General features: G+C 41.3%; 1 protein-coding gene across 3 annotated transcripts; it reads right to left on the reverse strand.

The window, feature by feature from the left end:
* Positions 1 to 979: 979 nt before the first annotated feature.
* LOC124134369 (protein tumorous imaginal discs, mitochondrial-like) lies at positions 980 to 18,467 on the reverse strand. 3 transcript variants are annotated; one of them, XM_046499140.2, is made up of 12 exons: positions 18,262 to 18,467; positions 16,157 to 16,305; positions 15,251 to 15,334; positions 12,002 to 12,101; positions 10,951 to 11,090; positions 9,772 to 9,924; positions 7,312 to 7,524; positions 5,512 to 5,640; positions 4,689 to 4,804; positions 4,359 to 4,456; positions 4,010 to 4,122; positions 2,931 to 3,069 (listed from the first exon to the last, which is right to left on the reverse strand). In XM_046499140.2, the coding sequence occupies exons 1-11, from the start codon at positions 18,425 to 18,427 to the stop codon at positions 4,025 to 4,027; spliced, it is 1,446 nt and encodes a 481-aa protein (XP_046355096.2). In that variant the 5' UTR covers positions 18,428 to 18,467; the 3' UTR covers positions 2,931 to 3,069; positions 4,010 to 4,024. The 3 variants fall into 3 exon arrangements, with proteins under 3 accessions (XP_046355094.2, XP_046355096.2, XP_046355095.2); XM_046499139.2 differs by having other exon boundaries at positions 4,010 to 4,125; positions 18,262 to 18,465; XM_046499138.2 differs by lacking the exon at positions 4,010 to 4,122 and having other exon boundaries at positions 980 to 3,069; positions 18,262 to 18,463.
* Positions 18,468 to 18,477: the final 10 nt, after the last annotated feature.

An 18,477-nucleotide genomic window follows, 5' to 3' on the forward strand; every position in this document is an offset into this window, starting at 1 on the left:
CTTTATGTTTAGCGTTTGTTGAGTTATTTATGTTTATTTGGTCGTTTAATGCCTCGGATTGCGTGTATTTTGCACCATACTGTTCTTGCGTCTGTGTTGGTTTATTTCTTCGCAACTCCACAGGGAGTTCTGACGTCATCGTCAAACATGAACGGTCACATCCTTCCGATGGAACAATTCTTGTCATAATCATTATTCTATCAACGTTGAAATTAATGGTGACATGTTATTATTAATTATGTCTTGACCTTTTTCCAAGGGTATATCTTTTTCCATGGATTATTGAGTTTTTTTAATCCAGTACAAAAGAGAAAAAGGCAGGTCTTCTGGTTTTCGAGTCAAATTGATAGTACTGTGCGAGGTTTTGGCATATTTCTTTCTCAGTAAACTTACTGGTCGTATATGTAACATTATTTGATGTGGCATGTGTACCAAGTTCTTTGATCAAACAATTAATGTACTGACGCCTTCACATGATGGTTGTGTTACGTGAGACTTTGTAAATGGGAACAACTAATGACTGTTCACGTTAGGCAAAGGGGCGGTCGGGTAGCCGAAGACCTGGGTTCGATTCCCAAAATCGGTGCAATGTGTGAAGCTAATTTTTGTGGGGACTGTTTCTGTTTTGGCTAAACGTTTCAAAGCAATATCAAGATCTACCAGTTGATACCGTGGACTTTAAGAGCAAGCATACTGCTAGAAATTTCGAAAAAGCTTTTCTCTGCCGTATTTTCTGTGTTATATTGTGTTATATTTTGGCCTAATGTGGTTGGTTCTAGTAACTCCAGAACCCACCCTGGGTTTATACAGTAGTTGTGAAGGAGTTTGCTATTTGAACATGCTGTTGTGGGAGTGGTGCAGTGTGTCAGCCTAGACAGGAAAGGGAAAATACATTGGGTGGATTTAGACTTATGAAAGTCCCTGATAATCCTTGATCAAAGTCAGACTGCTTTGATAAGAATCAACAAAACACTACCAATCAATTCTATGCATTTATTATTTGCATATATTAAATGCAATGACACAGTCAATGATATACATCTGTTTCTCTCACACTCACATACATTTATTAACTATGCAAACTCAACAACAAATCCCCTATACTTGCTCACAGATCTGTAAGTACCACATCACAACTGACTTCATACAGCAGCATCAGGACCAGCTGCCAGTCCCAGTCCCAGTCTCATTACATTCTATGACAAGGTATAACACAAGAACACATACCTGGAACAAGGTAACATTCCTTTTGTCATATAAACCCAGAGCCCTGTTGCTTGTCCGGTACTGCAATAATACTTTTGATAACATTACATGAATTATCTCATTTTAATGATTCTGTAAGATTCCTGATACCTGATAAAAAATTGTTAAAGGAACACTTACTGTTCATCTAGATGGACTGGTTTACTTAAAATAAAGATTTGTTTGTTGCTGAACGTCGAACTCAGCAATATTCCAGCTATATGACGGTGGTCTGTACACAATCGTGCCTGGATTAGATCTCAGTCAAAGTGATGATCCTTCACTATCTAAGCATAAGGGACAAGGATTTTCTGACAACTAACCCAGAATAACAATCTTCAAATTTCAGTTATCAGTTTCAGTTATAAAAATCCATGCTTGTCATAAGAGATAACTGACATTGGGATAGCCAATGGCTGATCCTCGCTGCTAATGGCTGCTCCTAACAGCTGCATCCAAGAGCTCACCCAAACAGCTAACCCAAATGCCCAATATTGGTTTAATCTCATAAGCTTGTCAATCCATCCATTCAAATGAGAAATTGGTTACCTAAGTAGCACTCTGCCATGAGTTGGCTGTAGGACATGAATATCTGCAGCTGATCCCAACATCTCTGCATTCAGTATCACATCATCTCTGAGCACAGTATGGACACTACCATTCCTATTTACAGGTTTACCTGTACAACACCTTCAGCTAACAATGTTGGTAGATTAGGCTATTGAATCATCTTTTCACCAACTCAAATTAAATACATGCATATAGGTTGTCTGGGTTATATTGGAGAGTAACACTTGTAATCTGGTGGCAGAAATCTCTGACTACAGACCCATGTAACCCATGAAAAAAGTGTTTCCCTTCACAATAACTGGAACCAAATAAACCGTTTGTCAAGGCTTTTCAGTGTGCTGATGTGTGCAAAGGCAGAACAAGCATCTCATATGTAAAAACAGCTTCCTAATGATCCCAGTATAGCTGTCATTTGTCAAGACTCAAACTTTGCCATGTTAATACGGTAAATAGAATCACAGATGACTGCTTACAGGTTCTGGCCACAATGACTGCACTAACTGATGCATCCAGATGTGGAGGAGACACACATGAAACAGCACATGGAGGATCACAGCACAACAGGAAACAAATGAGAATGCACTAAATGGAGCTTCAATGCTTACCAGCCACAAACACAAGGTGGGAAACCAGTAACAACATGCAAACCCTGGTGTTCTGGACTGGAGGTGACCTACTTTTCTTTTATGTGAACATGAGCAAATCCCTGACCCAAGCTTAAATTCTGGATGAAAGTCAAGACAATACAATCACATGATGAAAGAATTCTTCTTGTATTCCAGACATGCACATTCTTTGGGAGTTCGAGAAATCAGCTCTTTATGCAACAGAAATACTATGATGTTTTTCATGATAAAAATGTATTGATTGGCTTTCCAAATTCTGTTGCTGGCAGGCAATGTTAATTTTACAATACTGCTGTACGCAGCATCAATACTGCTTTACGCAGCATCTCTCAGCTGGAGCTTTTCTTCGTCATCCCCTCATCATCACTATCATCATTGTCGTCCTCCCTAGCGGTCTCTTTCTTATCGTCGACTCTACCCCGAACTGTCTCTTTCTTGTTGTCGACTCTACCCTGAAATGTCTCTTTCTTGCCCTCTGTTTCCTTACTGTCCTCCTGTTTAATTTTCTTATCATCTCTTTTATCATCTGTCCTTTTGTCCTCCAGCTGTGCTGTCTTGTCCTCAAGTCCTCTCAGCGCCTGTCTGATCTGAGCAACAAGTCCTCTCTCATCATTGATGGCTTGTAGACCTGGAGGAGGGCAGTGTGTGAAGGATAACGGCACAATTTCATACAAACATTGTAATACCTGTATCGGGGTGATATCATCTTCCTGACACACTTGCCGAAAAAGGCTGGAATTCCAGAGTTACATTTTGGTTGGATTAATGAGTCTATGAATAGTCCAATCAAAATTGTGTTACGACCTAAACACAACATCTGATTTCAACGTACAGATTTTGGTCGACTGCAAGTTTTTAAAAGCATGTGTACTGTCAAGTGGGCATTTTTCCAAATCTCATAATTCTAATCAAACTGCTCAAGTGATATTATGCACTTCACGAGGTAAGACCTCGTTTATTACAAAATCATCTTGACTGGGTGCTGCCATTTTGTTTGAAGCAAATGCAAGCGACAGGAGAGGTAAAATCTGATTGGCCAATAGTAGGGACATAAAAAGGACATAGAAGGGACATAACTCGTAATTGCCACTGATGGCATGATGATCGAGCCACAAAATTCCAGCCTAGTTCGAAGTGGGTTGAAACTGAACTTTTATAGCCAGTTAACGGGTCCACAATGAGTCTATTTGAGTTCAATACAATAACAGTGTATTCTTGTACTTGTTACCATGGTTACATATCATTCTTATACATCTAGTTGTATTGTTTTGTATTTATACACTATCCATCTGCATGACAGAAAATCTTCCTTAACACAAGCTGCAAAACTTTGGTGAAACCAGAACAGATATTTTCTGGCAACATGAACGTTAAAAGTCCAACAATGTCGGTCTGGTCATCCTCATTTCAACATTATCTTTGTATCGGTAAATTTAAACAGAAAAAGAAACAGGAACAAGGAAATCAGAAAGAATTGATAATATTCTTATCTATACAAATAAATACAAATCAGTCATAAGTGTATATTATGAAGAATTTACAGGTTATGGATATATTTCTATTCACACTATGAAAAGCCAGTGTTATCCAAAAAGGGTCTTTTTTATTTTGCCGAGGAATCCCCCCTCGTCTTTCTCCTCCTCATGTTTCTCACTATCACTCTTTCCTCCATCCTTCTTTCCTGCTGAAACACAGAAAAGAAGGATTTGTCTATTTAATGTGAAGATACGATGAAAGATATGCATGAGAAAATGTTCCTGATCCGGGGCAAAACTAATTTTGAGTATTACACAAGATTAAACTGGCTAATCACAGGGTACTAAAAATATTCCCAGTCGATCTTTAAGAGTAATATAGAAATAATTATAACGATAAACAATAAACAGAAGAAAATAAATTCAGGTGTGTGCCTCCTACCTGACTGTGTTCTGGCGACGCCATCAACAGTCCCCTCCACTCCCTTCTCAAGTTCCGCATATGCCAGGATCAGAGCTTTCTGTTCCGCACTTAGGCGCCTGGCAAGATACGCATAAGTTCACATAAGCAAGCCTGACATGAAAGCCTCTTTATCCACATAATATAAGAATGTTCATACTGCATACCATGTGTTGATTCAAAGACACGATTAGATTAGACACTCAAATAAATGTGAGGTAAGGGTGTTGGAGATAAGATGTGAGGTAAGGGTACTTGAGATTACATGTGAGGTAAAGGTATTAAGGATCTTGGTTGGAATCTACTACTCACGTGGGTATTTTAATCTTGATATGGACGTAGTGATCTCCATAGCCATAGCTGTTGACACGGCTGATTCCCTTCCCTGGCAGGCGTATCCTCTCGTGGGACTGGGTGCCATTGGGGATCTGGACAATATCGGTAAACATGGAAGCAAGCAAACCTTTCAAGTTTAGAAGTTGGGGTACGGCTGATTACAACAGTTTCTCAGGTAAATGTGTGGATGGAGCTGACAAGTGAAAAAAGAAATCAACCCAAATCTAGGATCTAAATCATTATCAACAGTAGCAGATCCTGGCACAACTAAGGGAAGCAACTTCTTAAGCTACATTTGGCTGCTGGGACTGTTACATTGAATCAGCTGTTGTCAGGCATTAATAGTGTTCATGATGGCATAAATTCCCAAAAAAACACCCTCCAAGCTAAAAAAAATTGCAAAAACAATTTATGTGAGAAAGTAATCATTGTACAAGACATTTCAGGCAGGGATTTGCAGTATGTTGCACCTGGTGAGCTGGAACAATAATCTGGTTTTTCTACTGGCCATACAACTTCATTGCTCTAACCACAAGGCAACCCCATCGCCCCGGAACTCGAATCAACGACCATAGGTTTATGACATGTCCAGAGGATGCAACTCTGCACAGCGAATTGCAGCATCTAAGACAACTGGCCCACGCGTGTCCCCTAACTTAGGAAGAAAGCCCTTGATGTATGTCCATGACTTTGGTGGAACCCAAAGGTACAGTGCCAAGAAAGAAGGATCAGGGCAAGGGCATGGTCATATCATCCTGACATGCCTAACTGATAAAGCAAAGCAGAAATGCACTCTTACCGTTAACAGTATGTCGTCGTATATCCCTGGTATGCGTAGCGTACCTCCGAGGATGGCTTGTGAAAGACTAACAGTAACATCACTATGAACATCAGCTGCATCACGCCGGAACACTCGACTCTTGGCCACCTGAACAACAACAACACATAGTCATACACAGACTCTTGGCCACCTGAACAACAACAACACATAGTCATACACAGACTCTTGGCCACCTGGACAACAACGACACATAGTCATACACAGACTCTTGGCACCTGGACGACAACAACAACACATAGTCATACACAGACTCTTGGCCACCTGGACAACAACAACACATAGTCATATACAGACTCTTGGCCAACTGGACAACAACAACACATAGTCATACACAGACTCTTGGCCACCAGAACAACAACTCATAGTCATACACAGACTCTTGGCCACCTGGACAACAACAACAACACATGGTCATACACAGACTCTTGGCCACCTGGACAACAACAACACATAGTCATACACAGACTCTTGGCCAACTGGATAATAACAACACATAGTCATACACAGACTCTTGGCAACCTGGACAACAACATCAACACATAGTCATACACAGACTCTTGGCAACCTGGACAACAACATCAACACATAGTCATACACAGACTCTTGGCCACCTGGATAATAACAAGACATAGTCATACACAGACTCTTGGCCACCTGGACAACAACAACACATAGTCATACACAGACTCTTGGCAACCTGGACAACAACAACAACACATAGTCATACACAGACTCTTGGCCACCTGGACAACAACAACACATAGTCATACACAGACTCTTGGCCACCTGGACAACAACAACACATAGTCATACACAGACTCTTGGCAACCTGGACAACAACAACACATAGTCACACACAGACTCTTGGCCACCTGGACAACAACAACACATAGTCACACACAGACTCTTGGCCACCTGGACAACAACAACACATAGTCATACACAGACTCTTGGCCACCTGGACAACAACAACACATAGTCATACACAGACTCTTGGCCACTTGAACAATAACAACAACACATAGTCATACACAGACTCTTGGCCACCTGGACAACAACAACAACACATAGTCATACACAGACTCTTTGGCACCTGGACAACAACAACACATAGTCATACACAGACTCTTGGCCACCTGGACAACAACAACACATAGTCATACACTGACTCTTGGCCACCTGGACAACAACAACACATAGTCATACACAGACTCTTGGCCACCTGGACAACAACAACACATAGTCATACACAGACTCTTGGCCACCTGGACAACAACAACACATAGTCATACACAGACTCTTGGCCACCTGGACAACAACAACAACACATAGTCATACACAGACTCTTGGCCACCAGAACAACAACAACACATAGTCATACACAGACTCTTTGGCACCTGGACAACAACAACACATAGTCATACACAGACTCTTGGCCACCTCGACAACAACAACACATAGTCATACACAGACTCTTGGCCACCAGAACAACAACAACACATAGTTATGTAAGTAATAGTAAAAAGCATGTGTAATGCATACTCAAAGGTACATTTACTAAATAAACATGAATAACTTTGACTTTCCCTGGAGGTAGTGAATGAGAGAAACACTGGAATGTGATGTGCCCTAACTTGCTGACACAGCTACTCAACAATCAATACACATCTCTCAAAATAATTACCATCTGCAGAAGTTCCTGTCCGAAACAACAGCAACAGCAATCACAACAGCAAAGAGATTCTTTGCCAAACTTACTTTGAATGTAATAAAAATTTCCTGCCGGCCAACGGGCATCCTAACCGTCTGTCCATTCTCCACCCCTGCTGGGACAGGAACTGTGACTCTCTTCCTCATGATGAGGCTGCCTTTTCCGTTACACTCCGTACATGGCGTCTTGATCAACACACGACTCCCGAAGCAGTGTCGGCATGTCGTTCGCATCATGAAAGGCCCGGTGTTGATTGTTTCCTGTTACAGGTGCAATCATTATATATGTTATCATAAACTGACGTAATACACAGAAACATTCGGGCTCTGAGGTGCAGCATAAGTTTATCTCCACAAAGACTGAAGGAAAACTGCTGGGTTACACCTTTCCGCATCTTGTCTCACGTCTCAGGCGCTTAAGGCTAAAAAAAATAATAGTCTTGGTTCTGAGGCACAGCCCACATCATCAAAAAGTTCACTGCATGTTTTGTTTTAGTTTCCATTTTCAATTTTTATTGTGCATTGTGTTTAAGTATACTACTCAAAAGAAGTTAAGGAACACCTGATTCTTTCATATTACTATGGTTAATATCTCAGATTATGACAGATTAACTATAGTAATAAAGAAAGAATTGTTCGTTCCTTAACTTCTTTTGAGTAGTATATTAGGATGTTTATATTTTTTTGAAAATGGAAATAAAAACTAAGCATGTGGCAGACTTTATGATGATGTGGGTGGTGCCTGAGAACCAAGACTCCTATTTTTTTAGCTTAATGTATTTCAGCCATATTGATTTGAGTACAATCTGGATGTGTGGATGCAAACCAGAGATATTTCTGGCTTTAAAAAATAAAAGAATTGGTTTTCAGGCAATGGTTTTTGAAAATATAATGCAGACGGGCTGTGTCTTTTTTTTTAGGGAGGGGGGGTGTTAACTAGTATGTAACCAAATAAACAGTTGTGTACAATCAACCTGGGAAAGGGCCTCCCTACATAAATGTATTCCTTGATGAGTAAAAACTGGAATACAGTATTTGACTCCTGTTAGACTTGGTATATTTCAAAATTCTATTTTTTTTTTTTAAATGGAAATAAAAAGGGAACATGCGGCGAACTTTATGATGATGCGGGCGGTGCCTGAGAACCAAGACTTTTTTTTAGCCTTTGTTCATAGTTTATCAGGGGCGGTCAGGTAGTGTGTTAACTTGTCACGCCGAAGACCCGGGTTCGATTCCTGACATGGGTACAATGTGTGAAGTCCATTTCTGGTGTCCCCCACCGTGATATTGCTGGAATATTGCTAAAAGTGGCATAAAACCATACCCACTCACTCACTCATAGTTTATCAAAATGAAACTGCAGATAGATTAGACTGTAATAAACATGATAAACATACCTGCCAAAAGTACCTATGACAAATTATACTGAAATGCTAACTTTTCAAATGCTAAATATGGTGCCACTTTTGTATTTTGTACTAAAAGACTGCAATACCTGAGCGTGCTAAAGAGATGAACAAAACAAGTCAATCCTTGATTATGACACTTTTTATATAACAGATCTGCATTGGCATGTTCTGGTGGGAATGCCTTCACAGTCTCGGAAAGAAGCTATGTTTAAGAACACTAATTGTTTCATATTACTATAGTTTAGGGCTGGAGCGGGTACCTCAGGTACTCAGGTCGGGTGGGTTCTGAGTAGGACCTGGGTACCCACAGGACTACCCGGACCAATCTAATAGCAAAAAGTATCTAGAACTCCATGGTTACATTGTAACAAATGTTCACATTTTGTTCTGAATATGCACACATTCCTTCTGACTTTATATGTTTGCATGAAGATAAAACTTCAGTCAACTTCAGTGTATGCATGACCAGATCGTTCTATACGAGTACCTAAATACATTTTGCCAGAAGTATGGTCAAACTATTCCCAATTTGACATTTGTACCTATCTCTCGAGACCTACAGGAGGTACCCAGGTAGGGTCGGGTAATAGGGGGATGGCTACCAGGTAGGGTCAGGTAATAGGGGGATGGCTACCAGGTAGGGTCGGGTAATAGGGGGATGGCTACCAGGTAGGGTCGGGTAATAGGGGAATGGTTACCAGGTAGGGTCGGGTAATAGGGGGATGGCTACCCAGGTAGCAGGGATAATTCTAGGTTGGGGCCTCGGGTTTTTAGCCCCTAAATCTGAAAAAAAGGCCCAAATTTTCAAATATAATGGGGCATTTTAACATTGTGCGTACCTCTGGAATATTTAAAATTTCACAAAAAGGGCCCATGTCAGAAAATTCCAAGTGTGAACCCTGGGGTAGTAAATATGGGCTCATCCCAGCCCTGCTATAGTTAATGGCATGGCAGGACAGATTAACCATAGTAACATGAAAGAATCAGATGATCTTTGCCATGATGAAGCTAGTGTGTGAGGACATCACCAGTTTAGTCAGATGTGGAAGCTTTAACTGATAAATTGTTCCATTTATTGGAATACATGTATTTAAATTACCATTCCCGTCCCATTGCAGAAATGGCACTTGACAGGTTTTGTCCCGGGTTCTGCCTTCTTCCCAGAACACTTGGGACAGACGTCCTTGACATTGACATTGATGTCCTTGTTCACGCCGCGGGCTGCTTCTTGAAACGTCAGGTCCATCATTATCTGGAAGTAGAGAAACAAACCATGGGTTTCTGAAACATGAGCCTGTGCTCAACTGGCACCAAAAGGCGTTCATGAGCCACAGTTGTGTTTGTTGATTTGTTTGTTTGCTTTTTGTTTAGCACCGCACTCATCAATAATCCAGCTCTACGACGGCGGTCTGTAAATAATCGAGTCTGGACCTGACAATCCAGTGATTGACATCATGAGCACCGATCCATGCAATTGGGATACATTGACATGCATCAACCAAGTCAAGTCAGCGAGCCTGCCCACCCGATCCTGTTAGTGAACAAAGTGACACAAACACTCTGAGCTGTTCACATCCTTGTGATGTCAAGTAATTCATTTCAAAGTACATGAGACGTATATCACTTCAGGTTCTTTCCTACATCAAGCTGACACGTCGAGGAATAAAAGGAATACTGTTCAAAGCGGCATTAAACCCAACTCACTCACTCACTCAAATTAATATCCCACTCAAAGACACAGTATACTGATTCCGAGCCGACCAGTCCTTGTTTGAACCCCTTAAATGCTGAGCGCCAGACAGGGTAACAACAAGTACCATCTTAAACGTCTTGTGTTGTGGGTGGACACTCTACCACTAGACCACGCAGGCGTCCCTCCAGCACAATAAGAAGTGACAACTCTTAGTTTTACATTGGCTTACAAAAGTGGGGGTCCAGGGGACCTGCAATAATTATTTTTAAAGGTCCTTGCAGACAATTTGGGGGTCCTGTAAAGTAATGAAGTGGTGTAGTGTACTGTATGATTCGATCATTACTTCAGAGCCTGGATTAAATCAACGATCATGTGGACAGTGGTCATGATTGATGGATGAAATGACAGACGCCCATTACTGCTCTTGGTGCGCTGTAGGTACAATGAATATCATTGTGTGTCCTTCGGAACTCAGTACATTCTTTTTCTGCGTCCATTTTCAACTTTTATGCTGTGTTCCCCCGATTGGTCATCTAGGCAATACACTGTGCTGCTCTGCAAGTTGCAACCTTAATATATACTTACTTCTGAGGCTGGAGCAAACCCAAACTTGGACTCCTCGAAGTCATTCATGTTGCCAAAACCAGACATCCGGAAACCAGCATTACCAAAGATATTCCTGAACAACTCCTCTGGATCAATAGAGCCATGAAAGTTTTCAAAACCTGCAAGAGAATACATATGAGTGAGTGAGGTGAGGTGAAATAGGGTTTAACATTGTGTCCAAGATTATTGCACATATATATAACATGTGCATGCACGTGCATGGCTGCTTGTACAAGTCTGGACTGATGGCGATTTATAGTGCTAGCACACTGAGATACCATGCCACAGTTGAACATGAATACCAGACCGGATCAGACCTGGTTTAAGCCCCTTAATACCGAGCGCCAGACAAGGTAACAACAAGTTCCATCTTTTAACATCTTTTGGAATGACGCGATCGGGAATCGAATCCCGGACCCTTCGCTCTCCGTGCAGACACTCTACCATTAGACCACAGAGGCGGTCTACTGTTTGTTGTTCACATCCTTGTGATGGCAAGTAATTCATTTCAAATTACATGAGACGTGCATCACTCGGGCTCTCCTCCCACATCAAGCTGACACGCAGAGGAATAACTGGAATACTGTTCAAAGCGGCATTAAACCAAACTCACTCACTCAAATAACTTGACCCAAATTAAATCCTGGATCGCCTCTTACGACAAGCATAGTCACCTTTAACGACAAGCATGGGTTGCTGAAGACCTGTTCTACCCCGAATCTTCACGGGTCAGCAGTCTACTGAGTGAGGGAGTAATTGATTATTGTTAAACACCGCATCAGCAATCTCGAAGCTATTTGCAGCAAAAATACATACCGAGTGAGGGGAAAAAGTAATGTGGTTCAAACCAATGATCATAGGATTCTGGCATGCCTAAGGGATGCAACTCTGCACAGCAAACTGGCCACCAATGTGCCCAACTACTTTGTAGGTTAACTATAGAAATGATTGGTAACAATGGATAACAAAATCAAATGAGGGAATGAAAATGTGATACATTCAAAGGGATGACATTTCAGAGATATCATACCTTGACTGGAGAATCCACTTTGTCTCTGTCCTGCATTGCCTTCGCTCCCAGCCATCCCGAATGTGTCATACTGCTGTCTCTTGGAGGTGTCTCCCAGGACCTGCACACATCAAAACATGCCATCAGCATCAAGTACACACTACAGGGGTAACCCATGCTAAACCCTGCCTCCTAGAAAGTTCAAAATGGAAGCCAAAGTACATCATCCATCTACCACTTCGGTGAAACCCACAAGCACGGGTATGGTGCTGACAAACCTAGAAACATAATCGGGGCGAACCAGGATTCGAACCCACAATCATAGGTTTCTGGCGTGCCGAAGGGACGCAACTCTGCACAGCAAAACGCCGCGCCTTAAGACGACTGGGCTACCTGTGCCCCCTGTTTTCATTATAAGGACTAGTGGACTTAGTTTCTACTCGGTACAACAAGGGCTGGTGGGGGGGGAATCTGAGGGCTAACAACATTCTGACATACTTAACTGAGCAACAAAACATAACGCTATTACCAAACGGGTTCCTGTTCAGCATGTTCAGCAGGGTCGTCACGATGGAAGTTCTATGTACTCTGTACTGTGGTAGTACAAGATTACGTGCACATCCTATTACGTTTTATAGCAACGTTGATGTAAAATCATGACAGTCATCAGAGATCTGTGATGTATGTATTCAGTTTATGTTTCATCTTTGATGAACTTATGGGACATGAGTACAACTTTATTTTTTCTGGTGCAGCTGGGTTTTCATGTCAACATGCTCCTGGTGCAACAAAGTTTTCATGTCAACATGCTCCTGGTGCAACTAGGTTTTCATGTCAACATGCCCCTGGTGCATCTGGGTTTTCATGTCAACATGCTCCTGGTGCAACTAGGTTTTCATGTCAACATGCCCCTGGTGCAACTAGGTTTTCATGTCAACATCCCCCTGGTGCAACTGGGTTTTCATGTCAACATGCCCCTGGTGCAACTAGGTTTTCATGTCAACATGCCCCTGGTGCAACTGGGTTTTCATGTCAACATGCCCCTGGTGCAACTAGGTTTTCATGTCAACATGCCCCTGGTGCAACAAGGTTTTCATGTCAACATCCCCCTGGTGCAACTAGGTTTTCATGTCAACATGCCCCTGGTGCAACTAGGTTTTCTTGTCAACATGCCCCTGGTGCAACTAGGTTTTCATGTCAACATGCCCCTGGTGTAACTAGGTTTTCTTGTCAACATGCCCCTGGTGTAACTAGGTTTTCTTGTCAACATGTCCCTGGTGCAACTAGGTTTTCATGTCAACATGCCCCTGGTCCAACAAGGTTTTCATGTCAACATGCCCCTGGTGTAACTAGGTTTTCTTGTCAACATGTCCCTGGTGCAACTAGGTTTTCATGTCAACATCCCCCTGGACCAACTAGGTTTTCATGTCAACATGCCCCTGGTGCAACTAAGTTTTCACGTCAACATGCCCCTGGTGCAACAAGGTTTTCATGTCAACATCCACCTGGTGCAACTAGGTTTTCATGTCAACATGCCCCTGGTGTAACTAAGTTTTCATGTCAACATGCCCCTGGTGCAACAAGGTTTTCATGTCAACATCCACCTGGTGCAACTAGGTTTTCATGTCAACATGCCCCTGGTGCAACTAAGTTTTCACGTCAACATGCCCCTGGTGCAACAAGGTTTTCATGTCAACATCCACCTGGCGCAACTAGGTTTTCATGTCAACATGCCCCTGGTGTAACTAAGTTTTCATGTCAACATGCCCCTGGTGCAACAAGGTTTTCATGTCAACATGCCCCTGGTGCAACAAGGTTTTCATGTCAACATGTCCCTGGTGCAACTAGGTTTTCATGTCAACATGTCCCTGGTGCGACTAGGTTTTCATGTCAACATGACCCTGGTGCAACAAGGTTTTCATGTCAACATGTCCCTGGTGCGACTAGGTTTTCATGTCAACATGACCCTGGTGCAACTAGGTTTTCATGTCAACATGACCCTGGTGCAACTAGGTTTTCATGTCAACATGACCCTGGTGCAAGTTAAATGAAGTTCCTAAAATCTAGCCATGTAGTCAGTGACTGTCAGGGGCAGGTATTTATCAACATGTATATCTCTTAATTAACATAAGTTGTTTAGTTAGTAAGGTTGGACGACCTTGTTGCATTTAGTTTGTGACATGTACAGTAGTACTGAAAATAAGCTATAAGAACCTCATCTTATTGAACGAGGTCAATATTTATTCGAATTTTAGTTTTATTTCATACGTTAGCATTTTATACCATAAAACATTCATTCTATAGCTCTCTAACATTAAGTAAGCTTTCTCTCAGTTTAGTCTCCACTAATTGCACAATGCATGCCTGGCACGCACAGCACTCTTTACCAAGTGTGCCCCAGGCCAGTCTGTTGTGTTTTCCATAGCCCAAGCTGACCATCACTTCACTTCAGGTTGTAGATCTTGTATTTCAAATCAGTTTACTTATGAACACTTCAGTAAATGTTGAGTTCTCTTGCCATCATTTCTCATCATATGAGGAGGACTTGGAGTGAGTGAGTGAGTTGGGTTGAACATCGCTTTTAACATTATTCCACAGCTAATCGCGGTGCCTTAGATGACTATTGATTATTCTTTGTTTATTTAGTTACACAACTGTTTATTTGGTTACATACTAGTATGAAAAAACAGAAAAAACACTCCGCCCGCCCTGCATCTGCTGATACTTTGTTAACAGCATGATTTGAGAAAACGACTATATTTTCATGTAGCAGTGGAACCATGGAGCATTTTCCAGTTACAAAAATTACTTTTGAAAAATACTGTTACCACCTATGCATTTCATTTTTTGGAGAGTAAATACTGAGTTATCCTTGGATGGATTGCTGCTTATCAGAGCCAAATGCCAATTTGAATGAGTATGGTTTTACTCCTCTTTGAGCAATATTCCAGTAAAATCAGGAGAGACATCGGAAATGGGCTTCACACATTGTAGTATGATTGTACCCATGCGGAAAATCGAACCCAGGTCTTTGGTATGATGAGCGAATTCTAAGACACTAGGCTACCAATCACCCCATTAAGACCCAAAGGTTCAGTAGCTTACCCTTCAGCTTGAAGGCATAAATTCCTTGTTTAGTGATCAGCTGAGCCAGATTTTCACAAATGTGGAAGTAACAAAAGTACAGTGATTTTCTCTTCCTGTTTACCAAGCTTGCAATGCTGTGTACATGTCATGGATAACCAATCTTCAAAATCTGGCCGTACGTACCTCGTAAGCCTCGGACACTTCTTGAAACTTGCCAGCAGCAGAGGGGTCGTTCTTGCTGACGTCAGGATGGAACTTCTTGGCAAGCTGCAGGAAGACAGAGGCATTGACCAGAAATGGAAATCTAGAGCCACCATCAATGATCCTGAACATAGTAAACTGGTAACCATGGTTATTTGGAAGACTGGTAGGATCTGGTATGCATCAAATCATGGATCCGAAACAACTGTATTCAATAACTAGTATATTTCAAAATATGTCTTTTTAATAATTATTATCTTGCCCTTAGGGTTAAGGAGATTGAGTTAAATACTGATTTACAACAACCATCAGGGAGAAACGTGCGTCCAGGACGTACAAATGTATAGAATAGAAGCAGAAAAACATATGTACAGGAATATTATTCCTTGTACCAAATTCTTGACAATACATATAAAGTTCCTGTAAAAAAGAGTAACTACTACGACTACTACTACTTTGTTTGATTGTTGTTTAACACTGCACTATATGACGGCGGTCTGTAAATAATCGAGTCTGGACCAGACAATCCAGTGATGGACAACATGAGCATCGATCCACACAATTGGGATCGATGACATACTACTACTACTACTAATAATAATAATAATAATAATTATAATAAAAGGAATGATTACTTTGAAATATTTTTTTTCTTTCAATTAAACTCCAGGTATCAACATAAAAATTCAGGGATTTGTAAAATCACCAAAGCGAGAGACCATAAATTGAACGACAGACCCAATTTGAAAAATATAACCTGAATTTTGGATTGAAGGCCTCACATAAGAATATAATCAATGAGTTTTGGCAAAGTCATATTGCAAAACATATTTCCATTGGGTACAACATGTACAATCCACTGTTGCCATCTCTAGTTGCCATGGTTACCTGATAGTAGGCTTTCTTTATGGTTGCAGCATCTGCTGACCGATCCACTCCCAGCACATCATAGTAATCGCGCTTGTGTTTAGTGTTTGATGTGTGGACAAAGTGGACAGAGGTCACTTGAGGGCAGTTCCGAACTGTTTGACCAAAACCTGCAAAATAAAGACCTTGCATTTCAAAGTTCATAGTGTTGAATGAGGACATAGTAGGTCACAGTTCATTAGAGTTTTGTCCTTCAACCACTAATGGATGCATCACAAATTTTGATATGATACGCCTCACCCATGTACGGATTCATATTTTTATTCTGTAACAATTAACAAAGTATTACAAATGTATTAACAAAGTATTTTAATAGCCTGATCTGATAACTTCTCTGGTTAGTTTTCAAAGGAAATGCTAATACTGTTAGAATGAGCCTAAAGCAGTGATGTGAGTTAAACACAAGCTGGTTGAAGCAACACTATCTTGTTAGCCAGGCCACGTGGAACAAGGACAGGATTTTGAAATGTATCGATACATGTTGTAGGCATATCAGGACATCCAAATGTAGTTCATTGTGTAGAATACAGACATAGAAGGTCATAGTTCTTCGTGTAGAAATAGAGTGTAGTAGGTCATAATTCATTCTGTAGAAGGTCAAAGTTCATAGTGTAGAATAAGGACATAGAAGGTCGTAGTTCATAGTGCAGGAAACTTGTCCTACCCTAACAAGGCCAATCCTACGGATCAAAGCTTCATGCGAGATCAGTGATGCATGAGCTACAGCCGGAGCCAACAAGCACTCTATAGCCTCTCCAGGAACCTAGCAGCCAAATCATATCTTTTTACTGCTGTGCTTTTGTTATCATACATCTAATGGTCATGAATACATTGCCATGATTCACACAACAGTAACATTGTCCTTGAGTCCGATGCAAATTTTGCACCAGCTTTCACAAATAACAACCCTTTTGCTGGAAATGATCTTGAAGTAAACAATTTTGTATGCCATTGTAACCATGGTGGCATACAAGGGAGGTAACACAGTGAAAAACAGCAGTACGTTTTAGATTATCAGTATCAGGAGATGAGGTGTTGAAATGGGATTTAACATCGAGTTCAAGATTATTGCACTTAAATAACGACATGCATGCATGTGTGTGTGTATGGCTGCTTGTACTAGTCCGGACTAATGCCGATTTTATAGTGCTAGGCCACTAATCAATTCTGATATACCTTGCCACAGTTTAACATGAACAACTCACTCAGACACAGTTTACCGACTCTGAGCTGACCAGTCCTTGTTTTGGCCCCTAAATGATAAGTGCCAGGCGAGGCAGTAACAAGTACCATCTTTTATGACACGACCTGGGATCCTACCCCCCCCCCCCCCCCCGACCTTCCGCTCTCTCGGCAGATGCTCTACCACCAGACCCTGACTGAAGAGGCGGTCACCCTGTACTAGGATGATTTTAATTTATTTCATAATATATAAAACCCAAAGAAATGTGTCATTTACATATTTTCGTAATACACTAACTCATTTAAATCATATCGCAATACATATTGTGGGAGGGTTCATCACTGTTGTCTTCAGTTGAGGTCGGATAGCAAGAGTGCACCAGTAAACATTTATAATTTTACAGCTACAGTTTTGCCAAACCTGTCGAATGTATTTGTGTACATCTTGCGTGATTTATTCTTTGTTTTATTCCACTGCACAAAGAGTTTCAGGAGGGATGACATTGACAACTTCTGGGATGCACGGGAATGTCATAGCTACCCGTCTCATAATTTGTAGAATCAGTCTAAATAACTTTATCCTAACCATCAATCCTTCTCAAGCTCAACAGTATCTCTTAAAGGCAAACACAGACAACTTTTCATCATCCTATCCTCGTTATGATGAATGACGCAATTCTGTGATTGCAAGGACAAACGTTGTGCAATGTGCAGTCATGTAATCGCAAGGAGGTTACATGATTGTGCACAAGAAAAAATCTCAATGTCGTAGAATAGACCATCCGACAAACACCTCAAAACAAATGAATAGGACAAAATATCCTCAAGTTTGATCAACATTTCGGTGAACGAAAACTGAACAATGGCCACTAACATAATCATACCTATTGTAACATTTGTAGACCTAAACGACGATGCACATGATAATGATCTGACTGGTAACGGAGTTGGCGATATGTGCTCCAACTGAAGACATGAACGGACGCTGCTACTCTGTGTGTTGACACTGCGACGAGTCAGCTCAGCGCATGTTCGTCTGAGCGCCGCCATGTTTTCTGTTAGATGATGCCCGAAGGGATTAGATTCAGTCAGGGGATTTT

Source organism: Haliotis rufescens, unplaced genomic scaffold (genome assembly GCF_023055435.1).
Source record: "Haliotis rufescens isolate VD_foot unplaced genomic scaffold, xgHalRufe1.0.p SCAF_35, whole genome shotgun sequence".
In the NCBI taxonomy this organism is placed as follows: Eukaryota; Metazoa; Mollusca; class Gastropoda; order Lepetellida; family Haliotidae; genus Haliotis; species Haliotis rufescens.